This window comes from Eriocheir sinensis, chromosome 21, assembly GCF_024679095.1.
Source record: "Eriocheir sinensis breed Jianghai 21 chromosome 21, ASM2467909v1, whole genome shotgun sequence".
In the NCBI taxonomy this organism is placed as follows: Eukaryota; Metazoa; Arthropoda; class Malacostraca; order Decapoda; family Varunidae; genus Eriocheir; species Eriocheir sinensis.
In genome coordinates this window covers 18627517-18652982 of record NC_066529.1, presented here as the reverse complement: position 1 = coordinate 18652982, position 25466 = coordinate 18627517, and the positions used below count along the sequence as shown (strand labels likewise).

The following is a 25466-nucleotide window of genomic DNA, read 5'->3' as shown; positions in this document are numbered from 1 at the left end:
AGCTATGCAAGCCCCTAACTTTCTCTCAACTCCATTGCCAACAAGCTTTCCATGAAACCACAGAGATGAAAATGTGAAAAATTCAGCTTCATGAACATATTAATCTATCGATGGAATATTTTATGCTTTGAAACTATGTCAAAAGCATGCACAAATGTAAGGTTTTAATATAAAAAGTTTAAAGTATTATGCATTACAAACGACTCAAATATGTAAAAATACTAATATAGGTAAGAACACACACCAACATTCAGTTCATCCAAACTTCAAGCCATTATTCCACACTTACCACCTAAACACCTGTCCAGCCACACTTAACCTTGGATTGACACAGCTGGGATCCATTTCTAAGACTGACTTTTTAAGGATAAATGAAGGAGAGGATCAAGTTATAATCCTTATCCTTGCACCTTCAGTATTGTAACACACAAGGATACTTGCCACCACTCACAAAACTGGTGGGACCCTAGGCTACCAGTTCACCATTTTTCATTTTTCTTTTGAGACAGTATTCTGTTATATGGCCACTTCAGACATAAATTGTGCACTTACAACACAAGTGACAATTTGCAGTGACAGACAACCAGAGGATACAAAAATAAATATTTCATGAAACCCATTTTATTGCATCTAATTTTTCCAATAAGAGGACTTCAATAGTTCAAAATGAAAAAGCAGTAGTAGTTTTAAGTTTATGTTAAAGAGGGAAACAGTTTATCTCCACATGGAATATCTTTTGGTTTATTACTCATGCCTTCAAAAACTTGGCATGATGATCAAAGTGGTCACCCATGAATGAAGCAATGAAGTAATAGGAATGATCATAGTCTTCCTGCATGCGCATGATGATTGGCACACCAGTGGCAGCACATCCTGTGACCAGGGCATCAGGCAACAGCTGGCCTTGAGTTAAGAAGTTGTCTGCCTTGCCCTGACAAAGACAAAAGAGGGGATTATTATTGTATCTGTAAACTGATCTGGGCTACATATAAGATTTTAATGTACAAATTTTAGCATGCTTTTGGAAACATTATTATTATTATTTTTTTTTTTTTCAGTTCCACAATTATAATAATACAAATGCAAAAAACATATAGCCAAAGTTCCTTTAACTCATGGCATGGCATATCTTCCTTGTGCTTGAACATATATAAATTCCTACTGTGTGTATGATACATGACTGTGTAGGAAAAAAGGCTGCAAGGGAGGAGAATAGAAGGAAGTATGGAATCCTGATAAGTCATTACAAAACTATGCACAGGTCGTGTATCTCACCTGATCAACAAGGATCTCCAATGGAGGCCCATTGTACTTCTTAACCAGCTCACAGGCATCATATTCCTTCCAGGCCTCTTTGTTCTCAGCTCCTAGATAACCTGAGAAGGCCTTCACTCCCCATGGGCAGTTGATGGGGTTACAGATTGGGGAAAATGCTGAGACAGACTTGTACATGCCAGGGTTCTTGAAGGCACAGATCAAGGCACCATGACCCCCCATGCTTTGTGAGAAAAACAAAGAAGCTAACAAGACCACTGTACATCAAATCATGCAATAAAATATTTATCTATATAACTATGTATGAAACAAAATATTCAGTCGAGATTAGCTACAAAATATGAATGGGTCAGCTAACAGGAAAGGATGGTGGTGATAATGAGAATGTGTATTGGAGGTATGGCTTTGTTGTGTGATGTGTGGTGGAATGGGCAAAGTGTAATACATTCAATTGGTTTGGGGAAATGATGAGAAAGCAGAATGGTAATAGAGGAGAAATAAAAATAAATTTAGATAAGCTTATAGGAAAACTGCTTAGTGCAATAAAGTCTTTCTATGAGGATGCATCTGCATGTGTCAAAATTACTGGAGAACTAGGTGAACATTTTGAGATAAAAGTGGGCTTAAGAAAAGGGTGTGTCATGTCACCATGGTTATTCAATATTTATATGGATGGTGTTATTAGAGAAATGAAGGGCAAAGTTGGGGAAGTTGGAGTAAGAATGTTTGATGAGGGAAGGAAGTGAGTACTGAATTCGATACTGTTTGCTGATAACACAGTGCTCATTGCAGAAAATGAAAGTGACTCACAAAATTTGGTCAGTGTTTTTGATGGTGTCTGTAACAGGAGAAAGCTGAAAGTACATGTCAACAAAAGCAAAGTGATGGTTTGTTAGCGAAGTAGAATTGAGGTTGTAGATTTTGTATGCCCATAAAGAGTGGGAACTGAATGTGAAAAAGAATGCAAAATAATTTTGAATGGTGAAGAAATGGAGGAGGTCGATGAGTTTAAGTACCTTGGATCAGTTATGTGCAAGCATGGTGTTACGGAGGGAGAGCTAAGAGAAAGGGCATTGCAAGGAAGAAGGGTGGTAGTGTCTTTGGGATGATTCATGAATGGCAGAAGTGTGAGCATGGAGGCAAAGAGGGATTTGAGAAATACAATAATAGTACCAACCCTCACATATGCAAGTGAAACGTGGGCCTGGAATGAAAGTCAGAGGTCTAGAGTGCAGGCAGTGGAAATGAGTTATTTGAGGAGTGCTTGTGGTGTGAGTAGAATGGATGGAATGAGTAATGAAAGTGTGTACGAACGTTTTGGAATGTGTCACGGGGGTGAAGGGAAGAAGTGTGGAGTGGTGGAAGAAGTGAAGCGACAGACTTTAAAGTGATTTGGCCACATGGAGTGAATGGAGGAGAGTAAGATGACCAGAAGTGTATGTGAATGAGATAGAGGGAGGGAATGCTAGAGCACGACCTCCAGTGAAATGGAGGGAAAGGGTGCAAGAGTACGTTAGGGAAAGATGTTTGAGAAACTTTGAGCAGGCAAGGAGGGAGTGTCTGGATAGAGAAAGTTGGAAGCTCTTCTGCCGTGGCCATCCCCTGGTGGGAGCTCCTAGGAGCAGGTGTCGATGAAATGATGATATATAGGATTGGGGAACAAATGGGAGACAAGAGGGTGTTCAGTTAAAGAGAAGGGAATGTATGAACAAGGAGAAGTAGACTTCTGCCATGGGCCCTCCCTTAGGGGGCTAATAATGAATACAAGGTATGAGAACTAAAGCTAAACAGAGAGTAAGACATACTTTCTCTACTAGTTAGATATCTTGGAAAATCTATGCATGTCCTATTGACTTGTGGTGGGGTATTAAGTTGCCTTCAGTATAAAATAGCAAGAAGAATGAAATTTTTTCACAAAGCTGCACATTAACACACAAGAAAACACTTCTGTCACCCACCCCATCTGCTGCTTTGTGTATATGTTACAAAACTTGCAAGCAAAAATGTCTTGAGCTGGGCAGAAGGGGTGAGGATGAAAACAGTCATGGAAAAGAAATCTTATTGAAACTTATTGTGCACCAAGATGTTAACAGATTTTTACTATAGTATGCAATGACAGCTTGTAAAGTATGCCTTGCATCTTTTGGAAGAATAAGAGAAAGAAAAAATGCTTAAATCACCTGATTTTGATCTTAACACTGGATTTAATACCTTACATGTATGAGAAACTGCATTATATTGGAAGTAAATTTACCTGTGTCCCATGATGGCTGCACTGTCACTTTTAACTTTAAAGTTTGCAGCAATGATGGCAGGTAGCTCTTGGGTAACATAGGAGTACATGCGGTAGTTCTTTTTCCATTTCTCCTCAGTAGCATTCACATAAAACCCAGCACCAGACCCAAAGTCCCAGCTATCATCTTCTCCCTCAATGTTGCAACCTCCTGTAAGTGAAATTTTGAGTGTTAATTTGAGACTAAAGACCTTGGCTATACTTAGTCTATTTCCAGCATTTGGAGGCTAGGCTGCTCTGGCAAGCTGGTGGACAATGACTTGAGGCAGCCACTCCCTCGCTTACCTAGAAACTGGTTTCTCCAAGTTAAAAGTCTTACTACTGGACAGTAAAATGATAATGGATTAACAGTGCTGTCCTCTGGTGAATTTTTACTTTGGTTTCCTTTACCTTTGTTTGTTCTTCCTCATTTGCAGGAATAATAATAGCCAAAGGAGGAAGCAGAGGAGGAGTGTGACAAGGAGAAAGAGGAGCAAGAGAAAGAGAAGCAAGAGAGGAGAGGGCTGGGGAGAGGAGTATCAGGAGTAGAGGGTGTGGCAGTGAATTTTTTGTATACCAGTACCCAATGCTGGGGTTTAGGCTTACGAGGGCTGGTGTCAGGGGCCACCACCAGGAAGCCGTGCTTTGCCGCATGTTCTTGAGAACCAGCCTTGGTCACAAAATTCTGCTCCGTGCATGTGAGTCCTGATAGCCAATACACCACTGAGACAGGTCCTACAAAAGAGGTCATCAAATTACAAAATGTAAGTACTATAAGATCTCAATGAAAGGCTTCTGTTGTCTATCTGAAAAACATATGATCTTAATCTCGCCTATTTACAAAATGGAGTTATGAAGATAGTATAATTCTAGTGATTTTTCTAATAGAATTGGAAGAGTATTAATTTACAATCTTAATATAATAACTTAGTTGAAATTAATAACTGTATTTCTTTAATAGATAAAACATGAAAATTTAATGATACTAATGCTGAAAGGAGTCTTTGTCAAAAGTTCAAAACACATAATATATACTGAAAATACTAAGTGAGAGATTCAAGCATTACATATGCACAGTAAAATTTCCATTCTAAAGATTAGCTGTTATGCATATGAGAAGCAAGAAGTCAGGAGTTATGCTAAAGAGGACTACGAACATTCCTACATGCTACTGTTTGATAGTTACCTGCTTCAGCCTGAGGAGGGATGTAAACACCAAATTTCATGCGACAACCTAATTCCTTGCTGAAATAAATAAGATAAGTTTTATACACAAGAAAATTCACAATTAATTATCATACTGATGATTTTGTAAAAAAAAAATCATGTTTAAAAAGGAATGCAGTCAGTGGATTTGCAAATTAAAAACTATGAGGATGGACTATGTTGCAGCATCTCTTTCTGCTATTGAAATTCCTCATTTAGCACATCCTTTTTACTCAATCCTCTGTGACTGCCCTTACTCTCCTACGAATACCATTCCCTAATCATATTTCATTCTTTATTTCCTGTTATGCAAGGCAGTGCCTCTTGTTTTACATGAGCATTTTGGCTTCATTCTGACTTACCTGTCATGGGAGTACACCTTCTGCCACCCTCCAAAAGATTTATTGGAGCTCTCTTCGGTGATGGTCGCCATACTGCTGAAACGCACTGAAAATAAATATTGGAGTAATACATTTGCTCACGGATAGAAAATTGTCAACCAGTGACTATTGCCAATGTACACCACAAAAAGAAGTTTCTTATATAAAAGAGAAACCATAAAGCAGAGGTAAACTTAATGCAGTCACAAGCTCTGTCTGAAATAAGTACTACATACCTATTTATCATTGGTTTATATAATTTATCATTTATATATATGGTATGCATTGGCATCAGTATCAAAACAGTGTGGGTGTGACTGTATGGAGTTAATCATCTGAGGCGGTTCAAGTTCTAAATGGGCCAAGATAACATGCAAAACCATACAATATTGGTTTACAGACAAGCCCTATCAGCCTGTTAATAAAGGAAATGTCTAAAATTTGATTTATAGACGCTGCTATATCGTCTTCACTGCTCTTCTATATGAATTCCACGAACCTTCAAACTTCCAGGAAATCAATAGCAAGAAACGAGATATCGGCACGTTAATAATACTTCTACTAAATATATCTTTACCCATTCCCTCAACCCTGCACTCGGCGGCCTACCGGTAAAGGATGTGATAAGACTGCGTTCTTCTGCACAGCAACAAGGGAATTACGCGGCTCCACGTCCTCCACACACCACCACCGCTTCACCTGCATATACCCCATACCAAATTATAATACTACGTAGCGTGACAGGGATAAAATAATTACCTTTACGCCGGAAAACTCCAATACACAACAAGGCCTTGAACGAATTTTTCAGCTGGCAGTTCAGGTTGTCGGTCGGGAGTTTTGGCTTTGTAACGGCACTCCCTGATGTGTGTCTGCTGTCTGGGGGTCTGTTATTTTCCTCTTTTTATTTCATTCTTTTTTTTCTCTTATTGTCCAAAACTTATGTACTCTGGCTTTTGTTTCTTCGGTGTGGTCATTTTCAAATAAATATTCCCCAGTGATGTCGTCCTACGATTGTTGCAGCCTAGCTCACATACTTTTTTTTTTTTTTTTTTTTAGAGCAGGAATTAAGTGCCAGCAGGTCTTCTTTTTCCGCTCCTCACATGTCACATTTCGTTTCTTCTTGCCGGTGTCCGTTTCTGTCCTTCAGTTTCATGGTGTTTGTTCTACATCTCAATAGTAATTTTGAGGCTTAAATTGGTTGTTGTTGTATAATTATCTCCTCTTGCCCTCCCATCTCTTGTCTCCATTTTATATATATTAAGGCTTGATTTCTCATCCATTTCTCTCTTCCACTCTCGATCTTGTATCCAGCTCTCTCATTTTCTGCTTTATACTCTCCTTTGTCTCATTCCTCACATTCACACCCAGTCCCATATCTGTTGCTCTCAGTTCATGCAACAAATCTTTCACCCAGCTACTTTGTCTCTTCTCTATCATCTCCTCTCCCACCCTTCTCACCAAATCATTTCCTTCCACTAGAACTATCTTAGATACCTCCACTGTCCCTCCCCTATCCTGTTCTTAACACTTAAAAAAAAAAGAGGTTCCTAATTTCCCCCTGAGTGCTTAATTCTTCCTGTGCATATAAGTTGGCGCCCCAAAAATCTATCCTCTGTAATTTTCCTGTCTTTTTTTTTTAAGCCTGGAGCATCGATAGTTTTTCTTCAGGGGCCAGTGGTCGGCCCAAGCCCGTCATGGTGCAGGCAATTTTTATAGTGGCGCCATTTATGCTTGGCTCATATTCTACCCCCCGGAACTCATTTTTGATTCACTGGACGGTTTCTTCTGAAGTCCGGGTCGATGGGTGATCTTCAGGACAGCATGTGGGTAGTCTTAGGCCACTCGGCGGTGACTGAAAAATCCGAGGTGGTAGCGTGGGAATTCGAACCGACGTTGTCCATGGCAGGATCAAAGGACAGTGGGTCAACCAGCGCGCAGAAAAATGACGTCATCAGGTGGAGCGAGGAGAGCTGAAATAGAAAACGAAAGTATTCACGTCGAACGGTAACGCAAATAAAATCGAAAGTATTTACGTCGAGCGCGGTAACTCAAAAAGAATGTAAACAGGTTTTCATTGTCTTTGTCTTTGATTGACAAATATCGTATCTTCTATAGGTTTCTGTAGTGAAATTAACACACAAAGAAATTACGTACACACATCTTTCGGTAATCTTTCTTGCTTATACACACTATAATTCACTTGACTGTCTATATATGCATATTCTAGACACATAATAATAATACAAAACATGCTAAATACCTTTTTGGCCACAATGGGAGAGCTTAAACCTTAAAGCTAAGAATAATGACTGCCTGTCCCTTCGTTATGGCTCAAAACATGGGATTGCCTTTGTAACGGCTCACATCACTATGTATTAATAATAAGTACAATGAAAACTATAAGCTTACATTCAAACCCTCTCTAACGAGCATGATTGCTACTCGATCGTCTTGCAATAGGATTCAATAGATTATCCTGTATACATAAATAAAATAAGACATTATAGGAAATAGATTCCTTTAAAGGTACACTTGCCTATATCTACTTAAATTCCTTAAAAAAAATACATACATAAGAAAATAGAGAATCTGCAAGAGGCCAGTTGACTTACACGTGGTAGTTCCTGTAAAACTATAAACTCTAAAATCTATCTCCATCCATAAATATACTGAGTGGCCCGATCCTTCGTATATTTTCCGCATGTGGCCCTCTGAAAAAAAGTTTGGACACCCCTGACCTAGACAGACTAAGGGGTACATGCTGTCTCTAGAGCGTTAAATAGCCTACTTACAGACTTTCAGCCAGATACTTAACAGCTGCAAGGCATTGTGCATACCTGTCAAGGTACTGTACGTGGTGTCTTGCCATAAGATTTTGCGTTAGAGACCATAAGTTTGTGTATAAAAAACGTAAGACTTGACAGGTATGGTTCCGACGGACTAAAGCAGGGTGCACGAGGTTCCTCCTCCCCCCCCCCCCTCACACACACACACACACACACACACACACACACACACACACTAACCATAACAGTAACCGTTACTCAGCACGCTCACATGAATTTAAATATGGCGCGTACGATATATTTCAAATTATTTAAAACAAACATATTAAAAAAAAATACATCGCAAGCGGAGAAAAAAACGTAAACTTTTCAACTTACGCCGTAAGACTTGAAAATCACCGAAATTACGAAAGACACGCAAAAAAACGTAAGGCTTGACAGGTATAATTGTGATTTGACAAGAACAAGCAACCTGTACACCACCGCTTCCGGCTGGCTACTGAGGCGTGAACCATGATAGCTGAGCCCAACGATTATATACTTTAAGGATGGCTCACTAAGCATTTGTTTTACCTACAATGCACCGCGGATAACGTCACACATGTACACAGATGGTGCTGGGCGAGAAACTAGTTCACTTCACTGTGTTCTCACCGCAGCGTGTTCAGTGAAAATGGTAATTTGTGCTGTATATAGGGTGTTACAGTGGCTCAACCTATATAATAAGGATAGCTTACTAAGCATTTATTTTACCCACAATGCACCGCGTATGCAATCTGGTTCACTCTCTCCATATAAAGTGTATCGGGGGGCCATTACTTATTGATCTTGTCACTCATTCATAGTCAGATTTTGCGCTTTTTTCGGTTTCTGGGGATATGTGGTTGAATTGGGTAGCTGTTGAGTTGGCCAGTGGTGTGCAGTGGTGGAGATGTTTGAGAAATATGTTATATGGGGGTTGCTGTGAAATGTTGCTGTCTGCCCTATAGGTGCTTGCGTTTTCTCAAGTTTCGTTAACTTTCGTTTTCTGCAACTTTGTAGGGGTAACTAATCCAATCATCAAAATGGATAACATAGATAAAGTATTACTGTTGGATCAGGAAAATTATATCAAATGGTTAATGTAAATAATTTATAAAGAGATCAATGTATATGTAAGAATACACACAGACTATACCAACTTCTATATTATCTATAACGATATTGATGAGAGGATTGGTTACTCCTGTAAAGTTGTAGAGGGTGGGTGTTGGTGAAATTTGAGAGAACGTAAGCGTCGATGTGTGGTGGACAGCAGTGTTTCTCGGTACCTTTTTTCTAACATATTTCTCAAATAATTATGTTGCTGTGTGCTGTTTGCCAACTCAACAGCTGCCTAATTTGATTGCATATCCTTAACAATCAAAAAAGCGCAAAATCTGACCATGAATATGAATAAATAAGGGTTTTCTAGTACATTTTATACCGTGAGAGCAGGGTGAGAGTGAACTAGATGACATACCGCAGTCATGACGTCATTGATGACGTTTCAGTGAGCTATCCTTATAGTATATAATCCTTGGCTGAACCCACCAACCTTCCGCCTGATGACGTCATGCGCCAGTTGATTCAAAATTTGACGCGCTCTCCGGTAGACCCTGTGTCCTTTGATCCTGGTCCATGGCGTCGTGAATGCGTTGCCCGTACAAGATGGGTGGCAGTGCAACACTTTTCCAAGAAATCTTTCCTATTAACATTTTTGAACAACTCTTTTCAATTACATTGTATGTCATATTTGCCAGTCTTCTCGCTTTCCTGAACATTTCTTCCTTCTGCGTTTGAAAACAGTTCCTTTTGTCATTAACTATTATTCCTAAATATTTAATTCTATTCCCAACACTAATACCCCCTATACTTTCTGGTTTGTCTTCCATATTAAAAATTATAATATTACTTTTCTGCTTATTTACTTCTAGTCCATATTCTTTAGCTAAAGTCCCCATTTTATCTATCACCTGTACTGCTTTCCCTACACTATTCGCCAACAGCATGCCATCATCTGCAAAGAAGAGTGATGTAATTCTAAAAGCCTCATTTTTGTACCCACAGTCTAGTTCCTCTAATTCCTGAGTTATTTTAAATGTTATCAGCTTAAAAAGTGTAGTTGAGGCAGTACATCCCTGTCTGATCCCACTAGTCACTTCTATTTCTATCCCCTCCTCTTCTTTATCAATCTCTATCTTAGTTCTATCTCCTACATATACTCCAGCTATGAAGTTAATGATTTCTGGGCTTACCTTGCTATATTTTTAAACCTATATTAACTTTTCTCTTTTTACACTATCATAGGCCTTTGCAAAATCTATCGAGATTGCTATCAATGGTTTTCTCATCTTATACGTTCCTTCTACACAATATCTCAAAAATAAATAGGTTGTTTTCTAACCTGCTTCCCTCTGTAAATCCTGCCTGAATATCCTTACCTAGACCATTTATCCTGATGTGTTCCTTTAAACTAGTTCGAATCACAGCCATCATTAACTTGTACCCTACATTTGTTAGGGCTATTGGCCTTAATTCTTTAACCTTTGGTTTATTTGTCTTTGGCAACATGACTGTCCTAGAGTCCCTCCATCCCTATAGTATCCTCCCTGTCTCTAGTACTGCCCCCAGGTCCTCAGCCGATCCCTTCAGTAATACTTTACTCTTGGCAAATTCTTTATACAATTCTGGCTTTATTTTGTCTGTTCCAACTGCTTTTTTATTCTTCATTCTATTGATACATTTAATTACTCTATCTTCCCTTATGTTTTCTTCTTCCAGATAAATGAATCTCCCCTTCACCCTTCTTGTCATTACCATGTGTTCTCTCACTTCTACTTCACGTTTCTCGGTGTGCTGCCACCCTACTGCCCTCAGCTCATTTATATCCTTCAACTTTACAGCCTGGTTTTCCTCTATGTCCTTTTTTTACCTGTTCATACTCCCTTACATACTCCTCTCTCTTCTTTGTGTTCCAAACCTTCTTTATAACATTTCCATGTTTTCTGTACACTCCACTCCAAAAATCTTTTACTTCCTCCCCCACCTTTCCTCTCTCCAGCTCCACTCCTTCCTCCCCATATATCCTTAAGTGTCTTTATGCTTAACCTTTTCCCCTTTAAATATTCTTATATATTTCCACAGCTTTTCCCTCCATATTTCCTATCCTTAATCTCCTTTGTTATCTTCTCCTCTCGTTCATACATTTCCTTGCTTATTTTTTATTTGTACCCTTGTTCTTTGTTCTAAATATAACTTTTTCCACCTTTCTTCCTCTTTTTTGCAATTTGAGTTTTTCCTATTCCTGTTTAACCTCTTCCTTTCTTTTATTTCTTTCTTATTTCTTCATTTATCCATGCTGGTTCCTCGCCGTCCCCTAGCTTTTTCTCTCTTCTTCTATATACACTTTTTAGCACTGCATCTGCTGTTTCTCTCATTTTTTCCTCCAGTTCTCCCATGCTGTCCACCTTATTCTTTGTTACACTTTCTTCTAACTTTTTCCTAAAGTTTTCTAACGACAACTTATCTGTCTTAACTATATATAGTAGGGGAGAGCCGGTATGGTTCGGACACTTTTTGGAAAAATATTTTTAGAAAAAGAAGTTTAAGAAGTAGTGTAATTTTGTTGATCTCAAAATGTTCCTCCATCCTTTGGCTCTTTAGGCTGCTAATATGACACTCGTAGCTATTTCCAGTTTTCAGATGTAGGTGATGAAAGACAAGTTTCTAAATCGTCCGAACCATCCCCACCCGTGGTGATGGTTCGGCCAGGGAGGTGGGATGGTACGGACACTCATAACACTCGCCATAATATTAATATAACTTAAGTTTGATTGGCTAATAAACAAGATTATATCTTCTACAAAACATCTGTAAAAGGACAAAAGTATCCTCTCAATATTTAGAGGGGAAAAAATAAAAGGAGAACTACAAGAAATATCTCAAAAATTTTGGTATTATGGCTTCCTTCTCTTCTCACAAGCATATCTGAATATAAATTAACCAAATTAACCTTTTTATAACCGTTGCAACACCTATGATGTTTAAATTGATATAAATTTAATAAAAATCATGAAAAAATCAACCATCCGAATCATCACGACTCTATAAAATGCAAATGTGTGGACACACTCCTTTTCCAGCACAAGAGCTGGGTGACCGTGTTATACGGCAATACCTTGACCGTGCATCGCTGCGTCACCGAAATAATTTACATCTCGCTAACTGGCACGTTTTTGAAGCGAGAGCTTACGATACACCCTGAAAATATTACATACGAGATGCAAAAAAACATAAAATAGGACTTGCATAAAAAATAACAGCTCTGAGGGCGTGGTTGTCCTTTTGTGGGCCAAGGCAACAAAGTTTTGCACATTCACACAAAATCTCGCGGCACTCAGTCCCATACACTTTACAATAAGTGCTATGGCAGGACCATCCCACTGTCCGAATCATCACTGCTCTCCCCTACTCCCTCTCAGTCCATTCATTTTTCTTGTACTCACCCTTTTCCTCTTTTACCCTTAGTTCCACCTCTATCAGGTTATGATCTGAAAGATCTGAAAGGAAACATTGAACAAGGGCTATATTGTTTCTGAGACTAATATGAGTTTGAAGAGTCAAGGGTGCAATGGTGAGTAGAAGGAAGGTATGTGACTTTGCAACGGCCTTCCCTTAAGGTTTCCGTCTCTGTTTATCTCAGTGAAACTACTGATAAACTGGTAAGGGAAGCAGTGAATAAGGATTACATTGTTTATGAGGCTGACATGAGTTTAAGGAGAATAAGGAGTGTAATGGTTAAAAGAAGGAAGGAATGGGAGTTGGAAAATATTGAGAAAAATATAAACAAGGGATGCTAGTCTGAAACATTATGTTACTGTTCTAGAAAACACAAATGTACCATAGGCTATGTTAGAGCAGTGGTTCCTAAACTTTTCCAGGCCGGCGCCCCGGTTGCCCTCTATAGGCTCCGGAACTCACCTGCAGGGGAGTTCCTAACACCCCCCAACACACACACACACACACACACACACACACACACACACACACACACACAAACACTTCTATCTGTGTTTGGTATGCTGCAAATTGCAAAGAAGATTAAACCCAAATATATATTTTACAATAATTCTTGCCTTAGTTCTTGTGGCATAAATTTTGTCATTCAGATTTGGTAAAAACAAAAAGTTATTAATTACTCCTAATGCCCCCCTGCCGCCCCCCTTTTTCCTCATCCCCCCAGATCTCTCCACCTCCCCCAGGTGGGCGGTAGCGTCCACTTTGCGAGCTACTGTGCTAATTAGAGCATCCACCCAAGTTGACAACTTTATTATGCTTATGAAATTATGTTATAAGTATTGTTTAGAGTTTGTAAATGATGATGAAATACCGTGTAAACTTTGCAGTGCAGAAAAATCTCATACATTGCAACACCTACACAATACATTTCTTTCGTCTTTATATTGGTCTCCCGTTGTCGTCGTGGAGGAAGCATTCCGTCCCTTCCGTTAGGTGTGAAACACTTTAGCGATGTGAAGGCAGTGGCAGCGCTGGTCACGCAGTGTGAAAAGTTTGTCGATCAGCTTACCCTAACCTAGCTGAACCACAGCGGCGAGGGAGGGGCGGGGTCAGCCGGCACTGGGGAGGGGCGACAGAAGAGAGGCGAAGCACAGGGAGGAGCCTAACCATGCAGCAGGACTCAGAAACAGGTGTTAGCAACCTCTGCCAAAAATGGTCCGCCGCCGTTGGTCAGGTCTGTCGTGGAGCAAGTTACCACTCACAAATACGCAGCTTTTGATCCTCGGTCGGCGATCACCGAACAAAGATTCAGTTTGATGCGTGACACCTGGGACTTACCGGAAAGACGGATCGACCGGGAAGAATGCCACGGAGGGGGCGGAGGCGAAGAGGAAGAAACATGGAAACATGAATGAGAGGGGAGCAGAAAGCCTGTCGGCTCACTATGAAGTTGCCTGTTTTAGTGATCTAATATATATAGATATACAGGTGAGAGAGAGAGAGAGAGAGAGAGAGAGAGAGAGAGAGAGAGAGAGAGAGAGAGAGAGAGAGAGAGAGAGAGAGAGAGAGAGAGAGAGAGAGAGAGAGAGAGAGAGAGAGAGAGAGAGAGAGAGAGAGAGAGAGAGAGAAGAGAGATTACATTTAGTCTTGTTATCTACCAGCTCACCAAGTATCGCTTTTTGGTTGGCGTCCCATCGATGGGCAGATTTAAGTCCATAGACTCGTCTCTAGAGTCAGGGAAGGCGGAGGGGAAGGGCGCCATGTGCATGCCCGGCAGGGGAAAACAAAAATGGCTGCCGTGAAGTAATTCCTCCGTGGGCAAGTGATAAGTCATTAATGAAAGGAGCGAGGCCAGACGCCGGGCAGCGGGGCGATACCCATCACTCCGCCTCCAGGTTTGGTGTCGTGGCTTTATTAATTAAAGGTGAGGCAGTGCGTGGCCCCACACCCGCCGCGCCACACCTGTGCCACACGCCCTCATAAGGAAGATCGCACTGAGCGGTACGTCGACCTGAAATTGGGTCGTTTCAAGACTGGTTCCGGAGCTTGATGTCGCGTTCCACTTCTGCCTCTACACGTGTGGGGCTCCTCTGGGGCGGCGGTGCTCATCGAATAATACTTTGTAGAATAATAATATGAGAGGAATTTGATGGTAAAACAGGAAACAGACATCGAGGTGTTTCGCCACGAACGCATAGGTAAATAACCTACACTTCTCTTAAGCATATTGCGAACACACCTTCTGAGGCATGAGGCCCCCCACACCCCTCCCTGAAAGTTTAAGTGGATGGCGTGCGACGGAGGCGCGGCATCAAGGTGGGCAAAAAGTGGCAGGTAGGTCGGTTTGGGTGTTGATGTAAGATGCAGAGTTGCGATAGCGGCGGTCGTCGCCGCTACTCACAGTAATTTGTCGCTGTTAAATCGACTCATATAAGACTCTGACTTGACCTAGCTGCCATGAACGGCCGCCCCTCTGGTCAGGCAGATCAGGCGGGCAGGTTCCCGGTGGTCAGCTTTCACTTCCTTTCTATAAGTCATCGGTCTGCCGCCGTTACACAGGTCATCAACACGCCACTTTTCTTTCACAACATATGCAAATATGCGCTCACCATTATCCTCATTAGGAATTAATAATTCACATTACAGAACGTGAAAACTGGTCAGTGTTTCTTAAGAACTTACTGTTTAGAACTGTGAGAGAACTCATTTCAGGTGTAGCTTGAGGTAGATGACATGGGTAAGCGGACACTCCAAGAGTCGGACTTACGCGTTGCGGGGTCTGTCAGGGTCGCAGTAATTACGTAACTTAAAAATAAAACTTAGAGGTGCAACCTTAGCGCTGGAGTCGTGGCTGCGGTGCCCGAAGGTGTGCAGTGCGGTTAGTTGGCGATTATTAGACTGGCAAACAGGAAAGACAAGAAAAATCAATGCCGGATCAGGCTATGGTGTAGGGCGAGGGTCTTAAGGGGGAGAATAGCATGAGTGATCGTAATTATTGTGCCAGCACGGGGTCCATGGGAAGCAAGAGGCCCCAGGCCATGGCCACGGGTACTCCGGCTGTCTACGTTACCCGTCGCCACTTCCCAGATTTACTACGCCGTACCCCAAAGGTACCACCCATGAAAATAAAACTACGACCACTGAAAACACACGCTTCCCTCATCGAAGACACGCCCGGCCAAGGGTGACAGGCTGGGGGCGGCGGGTAATCAGGTCAAGTCTTCGTCCTCGCACACGGAGGTGTCCATGACTGGGGCAGCTGAGAAAACAGTTCCTGTGCAAGCGACACTTGCTTGTTTTCAATTATTTTTCTGCGTTTTGTCATTCAAAACTTCACGAAGGAAATATTAGGTTGTTAAAAGACCGGCACACAATGTCTTTATATATTTGTACAGTTATTCATTTATCTATTTTCTTTATTTTATTAGTTCTTTAGTGGCCATCTTTCCAATCTATACCTCCTATTTATTTTTCCATGATATGAAAAAAAATATCCTTAAAAATGCCCTTGTAGGAAGTCCTGATAAAACAGCGAGACGGGAACGCCGTCCTCGCCTGATGGGGTGAGGCCAGCTGGAGGGACGAGGCCCGCTGGAGGGACGAGGCCAGCTGGAGGGACGAGGCCAGCTGGAGGGACGAGGCCAGCTGGAGGGACGAGACCAGCTGGAGGGACGAGGCCCGCTGGAGGGACGAGGCCAGCTGGAGGGACGAGGCCAGCTGGAGGGACGAGATCAGCTGGAGGGACGAGGCCAGCTGGAGGGACGAGACCAGCTGGAGGGACGAGGCCAGCTGTGGTGCCTGGCCTCGTCTTGCCTGCCTGACTTGCTGCATGGCGTGGCTTAAACAAATATGTTTCTAAATCAATAATGTTTTCCACCCGGGACTCCGGTAAGTGGGTCTTGTCTTGGCGGGGAAGGTCAACTTTGGTTGTGAGAGGAGAAGGGGGACGCGCACCTTCACTAAACACACACACACACACACACACACACACACACACACACACGTGTGTGAGTTTGTGTGTGTGTATGTGTGTGTGTGTGTGTGTGTGTATATATATATATATATATATATATATATATATATATATATATATATATATATATATATATATATATATATATATATATATATATATATTTATTTATTTATATTTATATATACATCAATGGAAACAGCTAAAGTGTATAACAAACAAAAAATAAACAATTGCTTTAGAGACTTCCAGTGTAGGTGTCAATAAGATTAAAATCTCCTTATGTATTTATTCAACCCTTATCTGTCCACATGATGGCAGTCATAAATCACTTTTACATCACGACAATGTTTTGAGCCGAGGCATGCAGTGGTCAAGCACGGGATGGAAGGTGTGTACGTACATATACTTTCATGCGTGTGTGTTGCTGGGCCTGGCGGTAGGGAGGGAAAACAGGAGTGGGCCAAGTCAGGGAAGCAGCTGCTCTCATGACAACAAACATGAAGCGATGCAAGACACTGATGCTTAGTAAGTGTTTACAGCATCCGCCTACAAGAAAGTCGAGCCTTGGATACGTAGGTATATACGTTGTTTGAGGCAGGCGCTGGTGACAGATGGCTCCTGTCGGACTGTCATTGTAACTGGAGGGAGTGAACGAGTCGACAGTCGCTCCAGCGGCGGTGAGTTGCATGAGATGTTACTGTATCAAAGCTTCTTAACTCCGTCACTCAGACTTTGTTTAGCAACATTTTTCTTCCAATCATATACGTGCTAAGCCCCAACTCGCTCTAAAGTTTCATTTATAGGCTACTATAGGTGATTAAAACCTAATTGCATTCTGACGCCTCAAGAACATGTAATTCTCCTCGTTTTGCCACAGAGGTGTTATGGAGATGATGAGCGGCCACGATAAATTGCCAAGACAGCCCGCCCCACGAGGCTGAGAACACCTGCTGACAGCTTACCCAGGCGCTCCACTACGCCAGTGAGCCGCCCACTGATTCGTCTGGTTTGATTCATGTGTCTGTTTAAACGTTTTATGTAAAGCAACCAGAGTGGTTCTCTTGATTAAAATCTTGATGATATAGTTTAATTGTTTATTAGTTCCTTTTCACTGATTTCCTCGAAGTCTGACCATATTTTTTTTTTTATCTAGTATCATCATTTACGCGTACATTTCGATCTGATCAGTTCGAATGGTGAGGACTCTTGGAATATTTTGAGTGTGTTTAAACGACTCTTAAAATTGGTCCCGGCTTTTATAATTTTGTCAGCTTACGGTGCCCTCATCTTACACTGCTCACATTGAGACATGAGAATGAGACACTGAGCAGCGGGGCTCTCAAAATGAGTTTTCTTCCGTCACAAGAGTTCAGACGAGTAAGTAAACATGTACTTCTAGCGTTGGGCTTCCTGAAACTTATCGAAAAGGGCGCGAACCCCAAACTTCTAGCTTCGCAGACGGGGCGAGGCTGCCACGAAGGCCGCCCCGACGGCGCCACACGCTCGCAGGTGACGACACTTGGCAACGAAGGCGGTGTACGGAAATTATTATTGCACTCAGGCCACGGAGATAAAACTTAAAAGCCATAACGAAAAACGAAATGTACATCAATAATCCGGGTAGTCGTGCGGCGTCAAGTTACGACAAACAACTCTCATCTACACCGTCTGGCCCGCAACTTCAGCCCTCTGCCTGGCGCCGTCCACGGTCAGCCCAGCGGCCCTCACACCGCCGCTCACTGATAACATTATCAGCTGCCACCAAACCCGAGTCCCTGGCATCCGGACAGCAGACGATGCCCCCCCCCCCCCCCCTTCCTTCACCCTCCACCCGACACCCTCGCACTGGAACAGGCGAGGCGTCCCGCTGCGCGCCGCGCCATGGCTAGCAGGGGCGCGTCGCCAGCATCGAGGCGCATGTCGCTTTAGACGCTAAACAGGACCAGTAAAGCTTCGTACAGTTTTACAAGCTGTATTTTTTTAAATTTAAATATGTTGAAGTGTTCACATACAAGTAGCAAGCTTCTGTGAACTGCCCTAAAGCCGCTAGTCGTGTGAGATGCCTCGACGCTTCCCGAGTTAATTAATAAATCGCTGCCGTCCTAAGTCTTTCAACAGAAAAAAAGTATTTCGAAATTCACATTACTGTTTTCTTGGAAGCAACTAAACAGTCTGAGTCCTGTACGTACACAGAATTACCTTCATCTAACAATTCCTTCGGGCAACCCATCCTGCGCCTTTCACGTTGCTTCACGCTGAGTGACAAACGGCTGGCCGCTGCCTGGCCATATATGTCCAGGAGCTGTGTCCTGGCGCTGGCGGCTCCCGGGCGCCAGGGTGACTCACTCCTGGAGCCCTGCAGGAAGAGCTCCTTGCTGCCACCGGGTGTAGGACTCATGGGAAGTGTAGCAAGGTGGTGATTCATCCGCCCCCGTAAAAGTGGACATAGCCGTAGGTCATTTATGCAGGAAGTCAGAAGTCGTATGAAGGTATATACGAGTATACAGTCTTCAGAGGGACAGCAACCAAAGGAGGGTCGTCAGGCCTCACCGCAACAAATGATCTTTAGGGCACACCCTCGTCAGTAGTGAACCTTGGCGCCAGGCGGCGAGTGGAAAGCAGGTGACTTGGCTTCCCAGGCAGGACACAGCATCCCCGTAGGTTGTGTCTTGGGTCCGGGGAGGCCGGCGGCCATAAGTGGCACCAGCGATGGGTCGCGGCGTCAGAAGGCCCCGCCCCCAGGTTTAAATCACGGCCCCCGCACCAACACCTTGCGTAAATAGCCGGTGTCAGCGTGGCAGTGTGCATACCTGCCTCATCTGCCGACACGGACACATTCAGGTGCTTCGACCTCGTCGAAAAGAAAAGGAGGATGGCGGCGCTGGCGAGTTTTGTAGTGACTGTGGCGGCGGCCACGGGCGTCATGGCCCTTCCGTCTTTATCGACGCCCTCACCTTCAATGTCACAAGACATCGAAATATCTCCGTCGCAGCTTTTGAAGGTGGACAGCATCTCGCCTCATTTTTTTCTAAGTGACAGAACAATCAAAAACTAAAAATAACATTTCTAAAAAATTGTTCCCTTTCCCAGGCGTTTGGTCTGTCGGAGCCCGGCGTGCGGCGCTGGCACTCCGAGCCGCCCCAGTACATGTTGGACCTGTACAACGAGGTGGCGGATGCTAACGGCTTGACACGCCTTCCCGGCCCCTACGGCGCCACGGTCATCAGAGCTTTCTCAGAAAAAGGTCAACATTCTCTTCATTTTCATCTGTTGTACGAACACAGGCTCTCATCAGTTTATCTGAAATGTTATTTTCACACATGTGGCTTGCACAGTCGTGCTACATAACACACAATGAATATTTATCTATTTCCTCCACCTAGGTCATGGAAGAGACTCGGTCTTTTCCTTTCTCCTCACTGGTCTGAAGGAGGGGGAAGAGGAGGTGCTCGAGGCAGAGTTTCATGTTTACCACTCGCGCTTATCGCGGGAGCAACGACATCTACTGGATCAGAACATATACATGGTTAGTGGCGACCCTCACTTCTCACGCTAATGTCTCTGGCCAGAGCCGAAGGTGTGGTACAGCGCCTCCTGCTGTGTCTATCATATTAGTCAATAAATTATTTCAACACATCCATTCTTACCTGTCGGCAGCTGGAGGTGCGGTGGCTGGGGGTGGACGAGCAGCCTGTGGTGGGGCGGCAGCACATCGCGGCGCACAGCAGTGGGTGGCGCGTGTTCAAGCTGGGAAGCGGGGTCCTGCGGGGACAGGACGGAACGGGGCCAGGCACTGCTCACGTCGCCTTGCAGGTGACGCCCATGACGCTGACCGGCCGCCCTCTGTCTCTCACCCTTCACCATGAGTCCCGGGGCTCCCGGCGGCCTCTCCTGGTCCTCTTCAGCAGCCTCATCATCAACGCCACAGCTGAGCCGCCAGCCATGCACGCAGGTAAACGGATGAGATAAGAATAGAAGGCAATGTTGAGAGAAATATTGTAATTAAGTATTTGTATGCAATTTTAGTTGCAAGTAGCAACTAAAATTATTTCTTTTCCTATAAAAGACTCACCACGCGCACGTCCTGTCTCCTCCACAGTGCAGCAGCGGTCTGACCCCGCCGTCCGCCGCACGCGGCGCTCCGTGGCAGCTGCCGCGGCGCCGCGAGGTTGCGAGCGCCGGAACATGCACGTGAACTTCGAGGCGATCGGGTGGTCGTCGTGGATCTTGCACCCCAAGGTGTACAACGCCTATCAGTGTCGTGGACAGTGCGCCTTCCCGCTGATCCAAAGCGTCAACCCCACTAATCACGCCACCGTGCAGAGCTTTCTCCATCACGTGGGCAAAGCGCCAGGCGTTCGGCCCCCGTGCTGCGTCCCCTCTCTCTACGGCAACCTGACACTGCTCTTCTTCGATTCTGACGAAAACGTCGTGCTCAAGCAGTACGACCAGATGGTGGCCATGCAGTGCGGGTGTCACTAACCTCTCTCACACCCGCGGAAACTGCGAAGTACAGATGAATGAGAAAATGATTTCGTAAAACAAACAAACAAACAAAAAAAAGTAAATGATGATGACGGGATGGGCAGCAGCAAATAGCAGCATGTCATGTTGCACGAAGTCAAGAGCTATGCAGTCTGTCTTCATAAAACAAGAAAACCTCTGCAGAAACATTTTTTTGGCAGTATTTTCTGTGTGCGACGCCGCGGCAGCTGTCCAGCGCGGCGGCGTCCTGCACATCCAGACCGGACAGCTGTGTCCTGCTTCTAGACTGCCGGAGACAGCCATCTCACCCGTCTGAGACTGTCAGTTTATATGACTTTGGCTCCTTAATAAATATATAAATATCTACATAGTACAAAACGTATAGATTTGTAGGTTATTCTTATAGTAATGATTACCAGTTTTTATCTATATACGAATAACCTAACTTATTGGCGTTCCTGGCGCGAAGCGCGCTAAAGTATCTCATCAGGTTTTGTTGTCTAAGAAAGGTAATGCTTTGGGGGAATTGGAATGGTATGTACGACTGTAAGTTAATTTTGTACTGTGATAATAGCTTTTTTAATAAAACATTACCCTGTTAAGTGAAGCAGTGTGTTGTTCCTTCGCCGCCACCCAGTGATCTGCCTCGAGTTTGTGGCACACACCTCGCACGAGGGTGAAGGTGCGGGCGTTGGGAGAACACGCACCACACCAAGGCCTTGCATCACACGTTCCTGGCCACAACATTCGGCCGTTCTGCACGTGTCTGTGGAATAATTATAGGTGGGTGTTTATTCAAGACACCAAGCAAGTATACATCGTCCACGCTGCCACAGGCTGCTCCTGTTGAAGATATCACGGGTTTTAATTTTCCACAGCCGCCTCGCTCTTGGAGATCCTCCTCTGTTACCCGAGGCACCTTCCTCTATATTAGTGTTTCTCAAACTTTGGGTCGCCACCAAAAGGTGGGTCACGAGAAAAAAAATCGATGCATCGCAGACTTGTGAAACAGACCAAATCCTTTCAATGTACCTTACATAAGTCATTGCAATAATATTTGTTATTTTTGCACTGGTAGCATCTTTAAAATAACTATGATAAGCTGTATACCGGTTGCTAATCACACGTTCAGAACTTTAATTAACGCAGGTCATCGCAGAGATAAGATGAAGGAAGATGTATATTTTATTTTGAAAAAAAAAGAAGCTCTATTTCACCATATATGTTTAATGTTTGTTTTACCCAGCGGATCACGAGATCTTGAAATACTTCACTTAGTTTTCCAGACAAAAGATATTTGAGGACACTGCTGTCTGGCTTTACTTCACACCCACAAGTTCCCGGCTCTGGCTCGCCCGGCGGCCTGGACCGACGACACTTCCCACCACCAGGTGAGGCTCGCCACCGCGATGGCTCAGCCCACCGACTAAGTAACCGACGTCGTTGACCGTAGTTATTGATTAGTTTGATGTAATTTCATAATGAATGGTGATGACCTTGAAATACTTAAACGCTAAGACTGCATTATCTAAAAAAAGATTTTGACATATCTCATTATAAACTACACATGCAGTCTTACTCACCGCGAAGGTGTTACAAAACCATGGTGGTGGCGATGGTGATTGTGATGATGATCATCATTAAATTATCATTATCATCATTGTCATCGAAATGGCTCTTATCATAGTAATTCGAATTTAACTTTGAAATTTGTTTTGCTATAAATACATCTTTTATCATATCTATTTCTTTGGCAAATTGTCTTCAGTAACGGTCACTGCCACTGCCATCGGCGTCATTGTCATCGCAGTCTGGATGGACACCCAGAGGGCACGAGGCCATTCAGAGAAGTGTTCAAAGCAACAAAAACGGAGGAAGATCACAGTTCTCAGCTTCCAGGCCTGCACCGCTGCGCGTGTGTGTGTGTGTGTGTGTGTGTGTGTGCTCCGACCAGTGGCTTCACTGTGCCTACTAAAAAAAACAAAAAAAAAAACTGCTTCAAATAGTCCGTTTGGGCTTTCGATTCCTCGGGTCCTTTCTCCCTTTCTGCTCTGCCACGCAGTCCCAGCATCTATTTTTCTCTCTCATATGTTACCTATTGGTAACATAATTATGAAAGGAAGGGATAGGTGTTGGAACTGTGGAGCAGAGTAGAGGGGAGGAAAGGACCCGCGGAATCGAATGCCCAAACGGACTATTTGAAATGGTTTGTCTATAGTACGCCACGCGACGCAGTGACCAGACGCGTATTCCTAACTGCGATGTCACAAGGAAATATACGACAAGAACATCAATACCAATAATGATGATAGTAAGGATGATTATCATTAATGCAATAAGCCATTGATAATGATAGTCTATATATTAATACAGCCTCGACCCCGTTATCTCGAACATATCAACAGCCTCGACCCCGTTAGTGCGGAGACATCAACAGCCTCGACCCTGTTATCTCGAAAACATCAACAGCCTCGACCCCGTTAGTGCGAAGACACCAACAACCTCGATCCCGTTATATCGAACACATCAACAGCATCGACCCCGTTAGTGCGAAGACACCAACAGCTTCGACCCCGTTATCTCGAACACATCAACAGCCTCGACCCCGTTAGTGCGAACACACCAACAGCCTCGACCCCGTTATCTCGAACACATCAACAGCCTCGACCCCGTTAGTGCGATTAAGAGGTTTAGAAGAGGTTTAAGAGGAAGAGGGAGGGTTTAGAAGAGAATTAAGAGGAAAAAAGAAGAGGAATTAAGGTTTGGAAGAGGATTAAGAGGAAATGGAAGAGGATTAAGAGGTTCCAAGAGGTTTACGAGGAGGAAGAAGAGGATTAAGAGGAATAGGAAGACGATTAAGTGGTTTAAAAGAAAATTAAGAGGAAAAAATAGAGGACTAAGAAACTAAGAAGAGGATTAAGAGAATAACGAGAAAGAGGAAGAGGATTAAGAGGAAGAGGATTAAGAGGTTTAAAAGAGGATTAAGAGGAAAAGGAAGAGGATTAAGAGGATTAAAAGAGGATTAAGAGGATGCTTCTCTTACATGTTTCTGTAATAATAATTATGATAATGATAATAATCATAATAACCATAATGATTATAATTATCATTACCATTCTTACTACTACTGCTACTACTACTACTACTACTACTATTACTACTACTACTACTACTACTATTAATAAAATTAATAATAATACTGCTACTACTACTGTTGAAAATAGCTCTATTATTATTACTATTATTATCATTATTATTATTATTATTATTATTATTATTATTATTATTATTATTATTATTATTATTATTATTATTATTATTATTATTATTATTATTATTATTATTATTATTATTATTATTATTATTATTAATAATAATAATAATAATAATAATAATAATAATAATAATAATAATAATAATAATAATAATAATAATAATAATAATAATAATAATAATAATAATAATAATAATAATAATAATAATAACAAAAAAATAATTGTAGTAACAATACAAATAACATCATCAACAACAATAACAGTCTCCAGCCACACCCCTTCTGCGGACTGGAGGTGATGGTGATCTTGACAATAGCGTGAGCAGGATGTGACGGCAGAACACATACCACACACCGAAGCAGCCGGACCCTCGGATTCCCCGCTCACGGCTAACGTCGATAAGCGCGCAGATGTATTAGTGGCTCGACGACACCGATGATTGCCTTGGCGAGAGAGAGAGAGAGAGAGAGAGAGAGAGAGAGAGAGAGAGAGAGAGAGACACACACACACACACACACACACACACACACACACACATACACACACGGCTCCGGGATGCTAGAGTGAGCTTGTGATGAGTTGGAGCTTCAAGAATGTGGTGGGGTAGAGATGTGTTTTTTGAAGGATAAGAAAAAGAAAAAAAAAAAAAAACTTGCACAACACCCTACACAACACACACACACACACACACACACACACACACACACACACACACACACACACACACACACACACATCTGTTCGTTTTTGACAATAAATTTTGAATAATCAGTACACGAACGGAAAAAAACACTCCTCATTAGTAAGTATTCTGGAGTAACGATTAAATGCTATGTTGATATAAATACAAATATACATATTTTTCCCTTTACTAAATGATGAAATCTATATTGTCGGGAGTAACTTTGGGTAATACGACGTCATCTTGTGTTCTGTAGTAACGATCCATACCCTCCCAGGTAGATCTGGTCCATAATATTAATTAAACTTTCCGAGATCCCTTTATTACTATTTCTCAAGGCCTCAGAGAAGATTAACCGTGTATCCATGGGTAATTTCCAGTTCGTGGTGCAGAGGTCGTGGAAAACTATCACTAGAATCACAAGAGTCCATGAGAAGCCCAGTAACTTCTACGAAAGGCTTTTCAAACAGGCGAACTGAGGCGCCGATATATTTAAGAATACGGGCTAGAGATCTAGGCGATAGTGTGTAGGATGGACCAAGGGATCGACGGCGTACCTTATGTCTCTCAGCGCCACACCGGAGCTA

General features: G+C 42.8%; 2 protein-coding genes across 5 annotated transcripts; one reads left to right on the top strand and one right to left on the bottom strand.

Annotated features, from left to right (window-relative positions):
* Positions 1-605: 605 nt before the first annotated feature.
* LOC127001794 (S-formylglutathione hydrolase-like) lies at positions 606-6052 on the bottom strand. Of its 4 annotated transcripts, none has more exons than XM_050866967.1 (7): positions 5893-6052; positions 5116-5200; positions 4734-4792; positions 4154-4282; positions 3530-3719; positions 1276-1498; positions 606-931 (listed from the first exon to the last, which is right to left on the bottom strand). In XM_050866967.1, the coding sequence occupies exons 2-7, from the start codon at positions 5184-5186 to the stop codon at positions 749-751; spliced, it is 855 nt and encodes a 284-aa protein (XP_050722924.1). In that variant the 5' UTR covers positions 5187-5200; positions 5893-6052; the 3' UTR covers positions 606-748. The 4 variants fall into 4 exon arrangements, with proteins under 4 accessions (XP_050722924.1, XP_050722923.1, XP_050722925.1 ...); XM_050866966.1 differs by lacking the exon at positions 5893-6052 and adding an exon at positions 5711-5765; XM_050866968.1 differs by lacking the exon at positions 5893-6052 and adding an exon at positions 5743-5764.
* Positions 6053-18557: 12505 nt separating this feature from the next.
* Positions 18558-21529, top strand: LOC127001845 (dorsalin-1-like). The gene is made up of 5 exons (XM_050867042.1): positions 18558-19438; positions 19528-19681; positions 19821-19963; positions 20095-20389; positions 20537-21529. The coding sequence occupies exons 1-5, from the start codon at positions 19310-19312 to the stop codon at positions 20917-20919; spliced, it is 1104 nt and encodes a 367-aa protein (XP_050722999.1). The 5' UTR covers positions 18558-19309; the 3' UTR covers positions 20920-21529.
* Positions 21530-25466: the final 3937 nt, after the last annotated feature.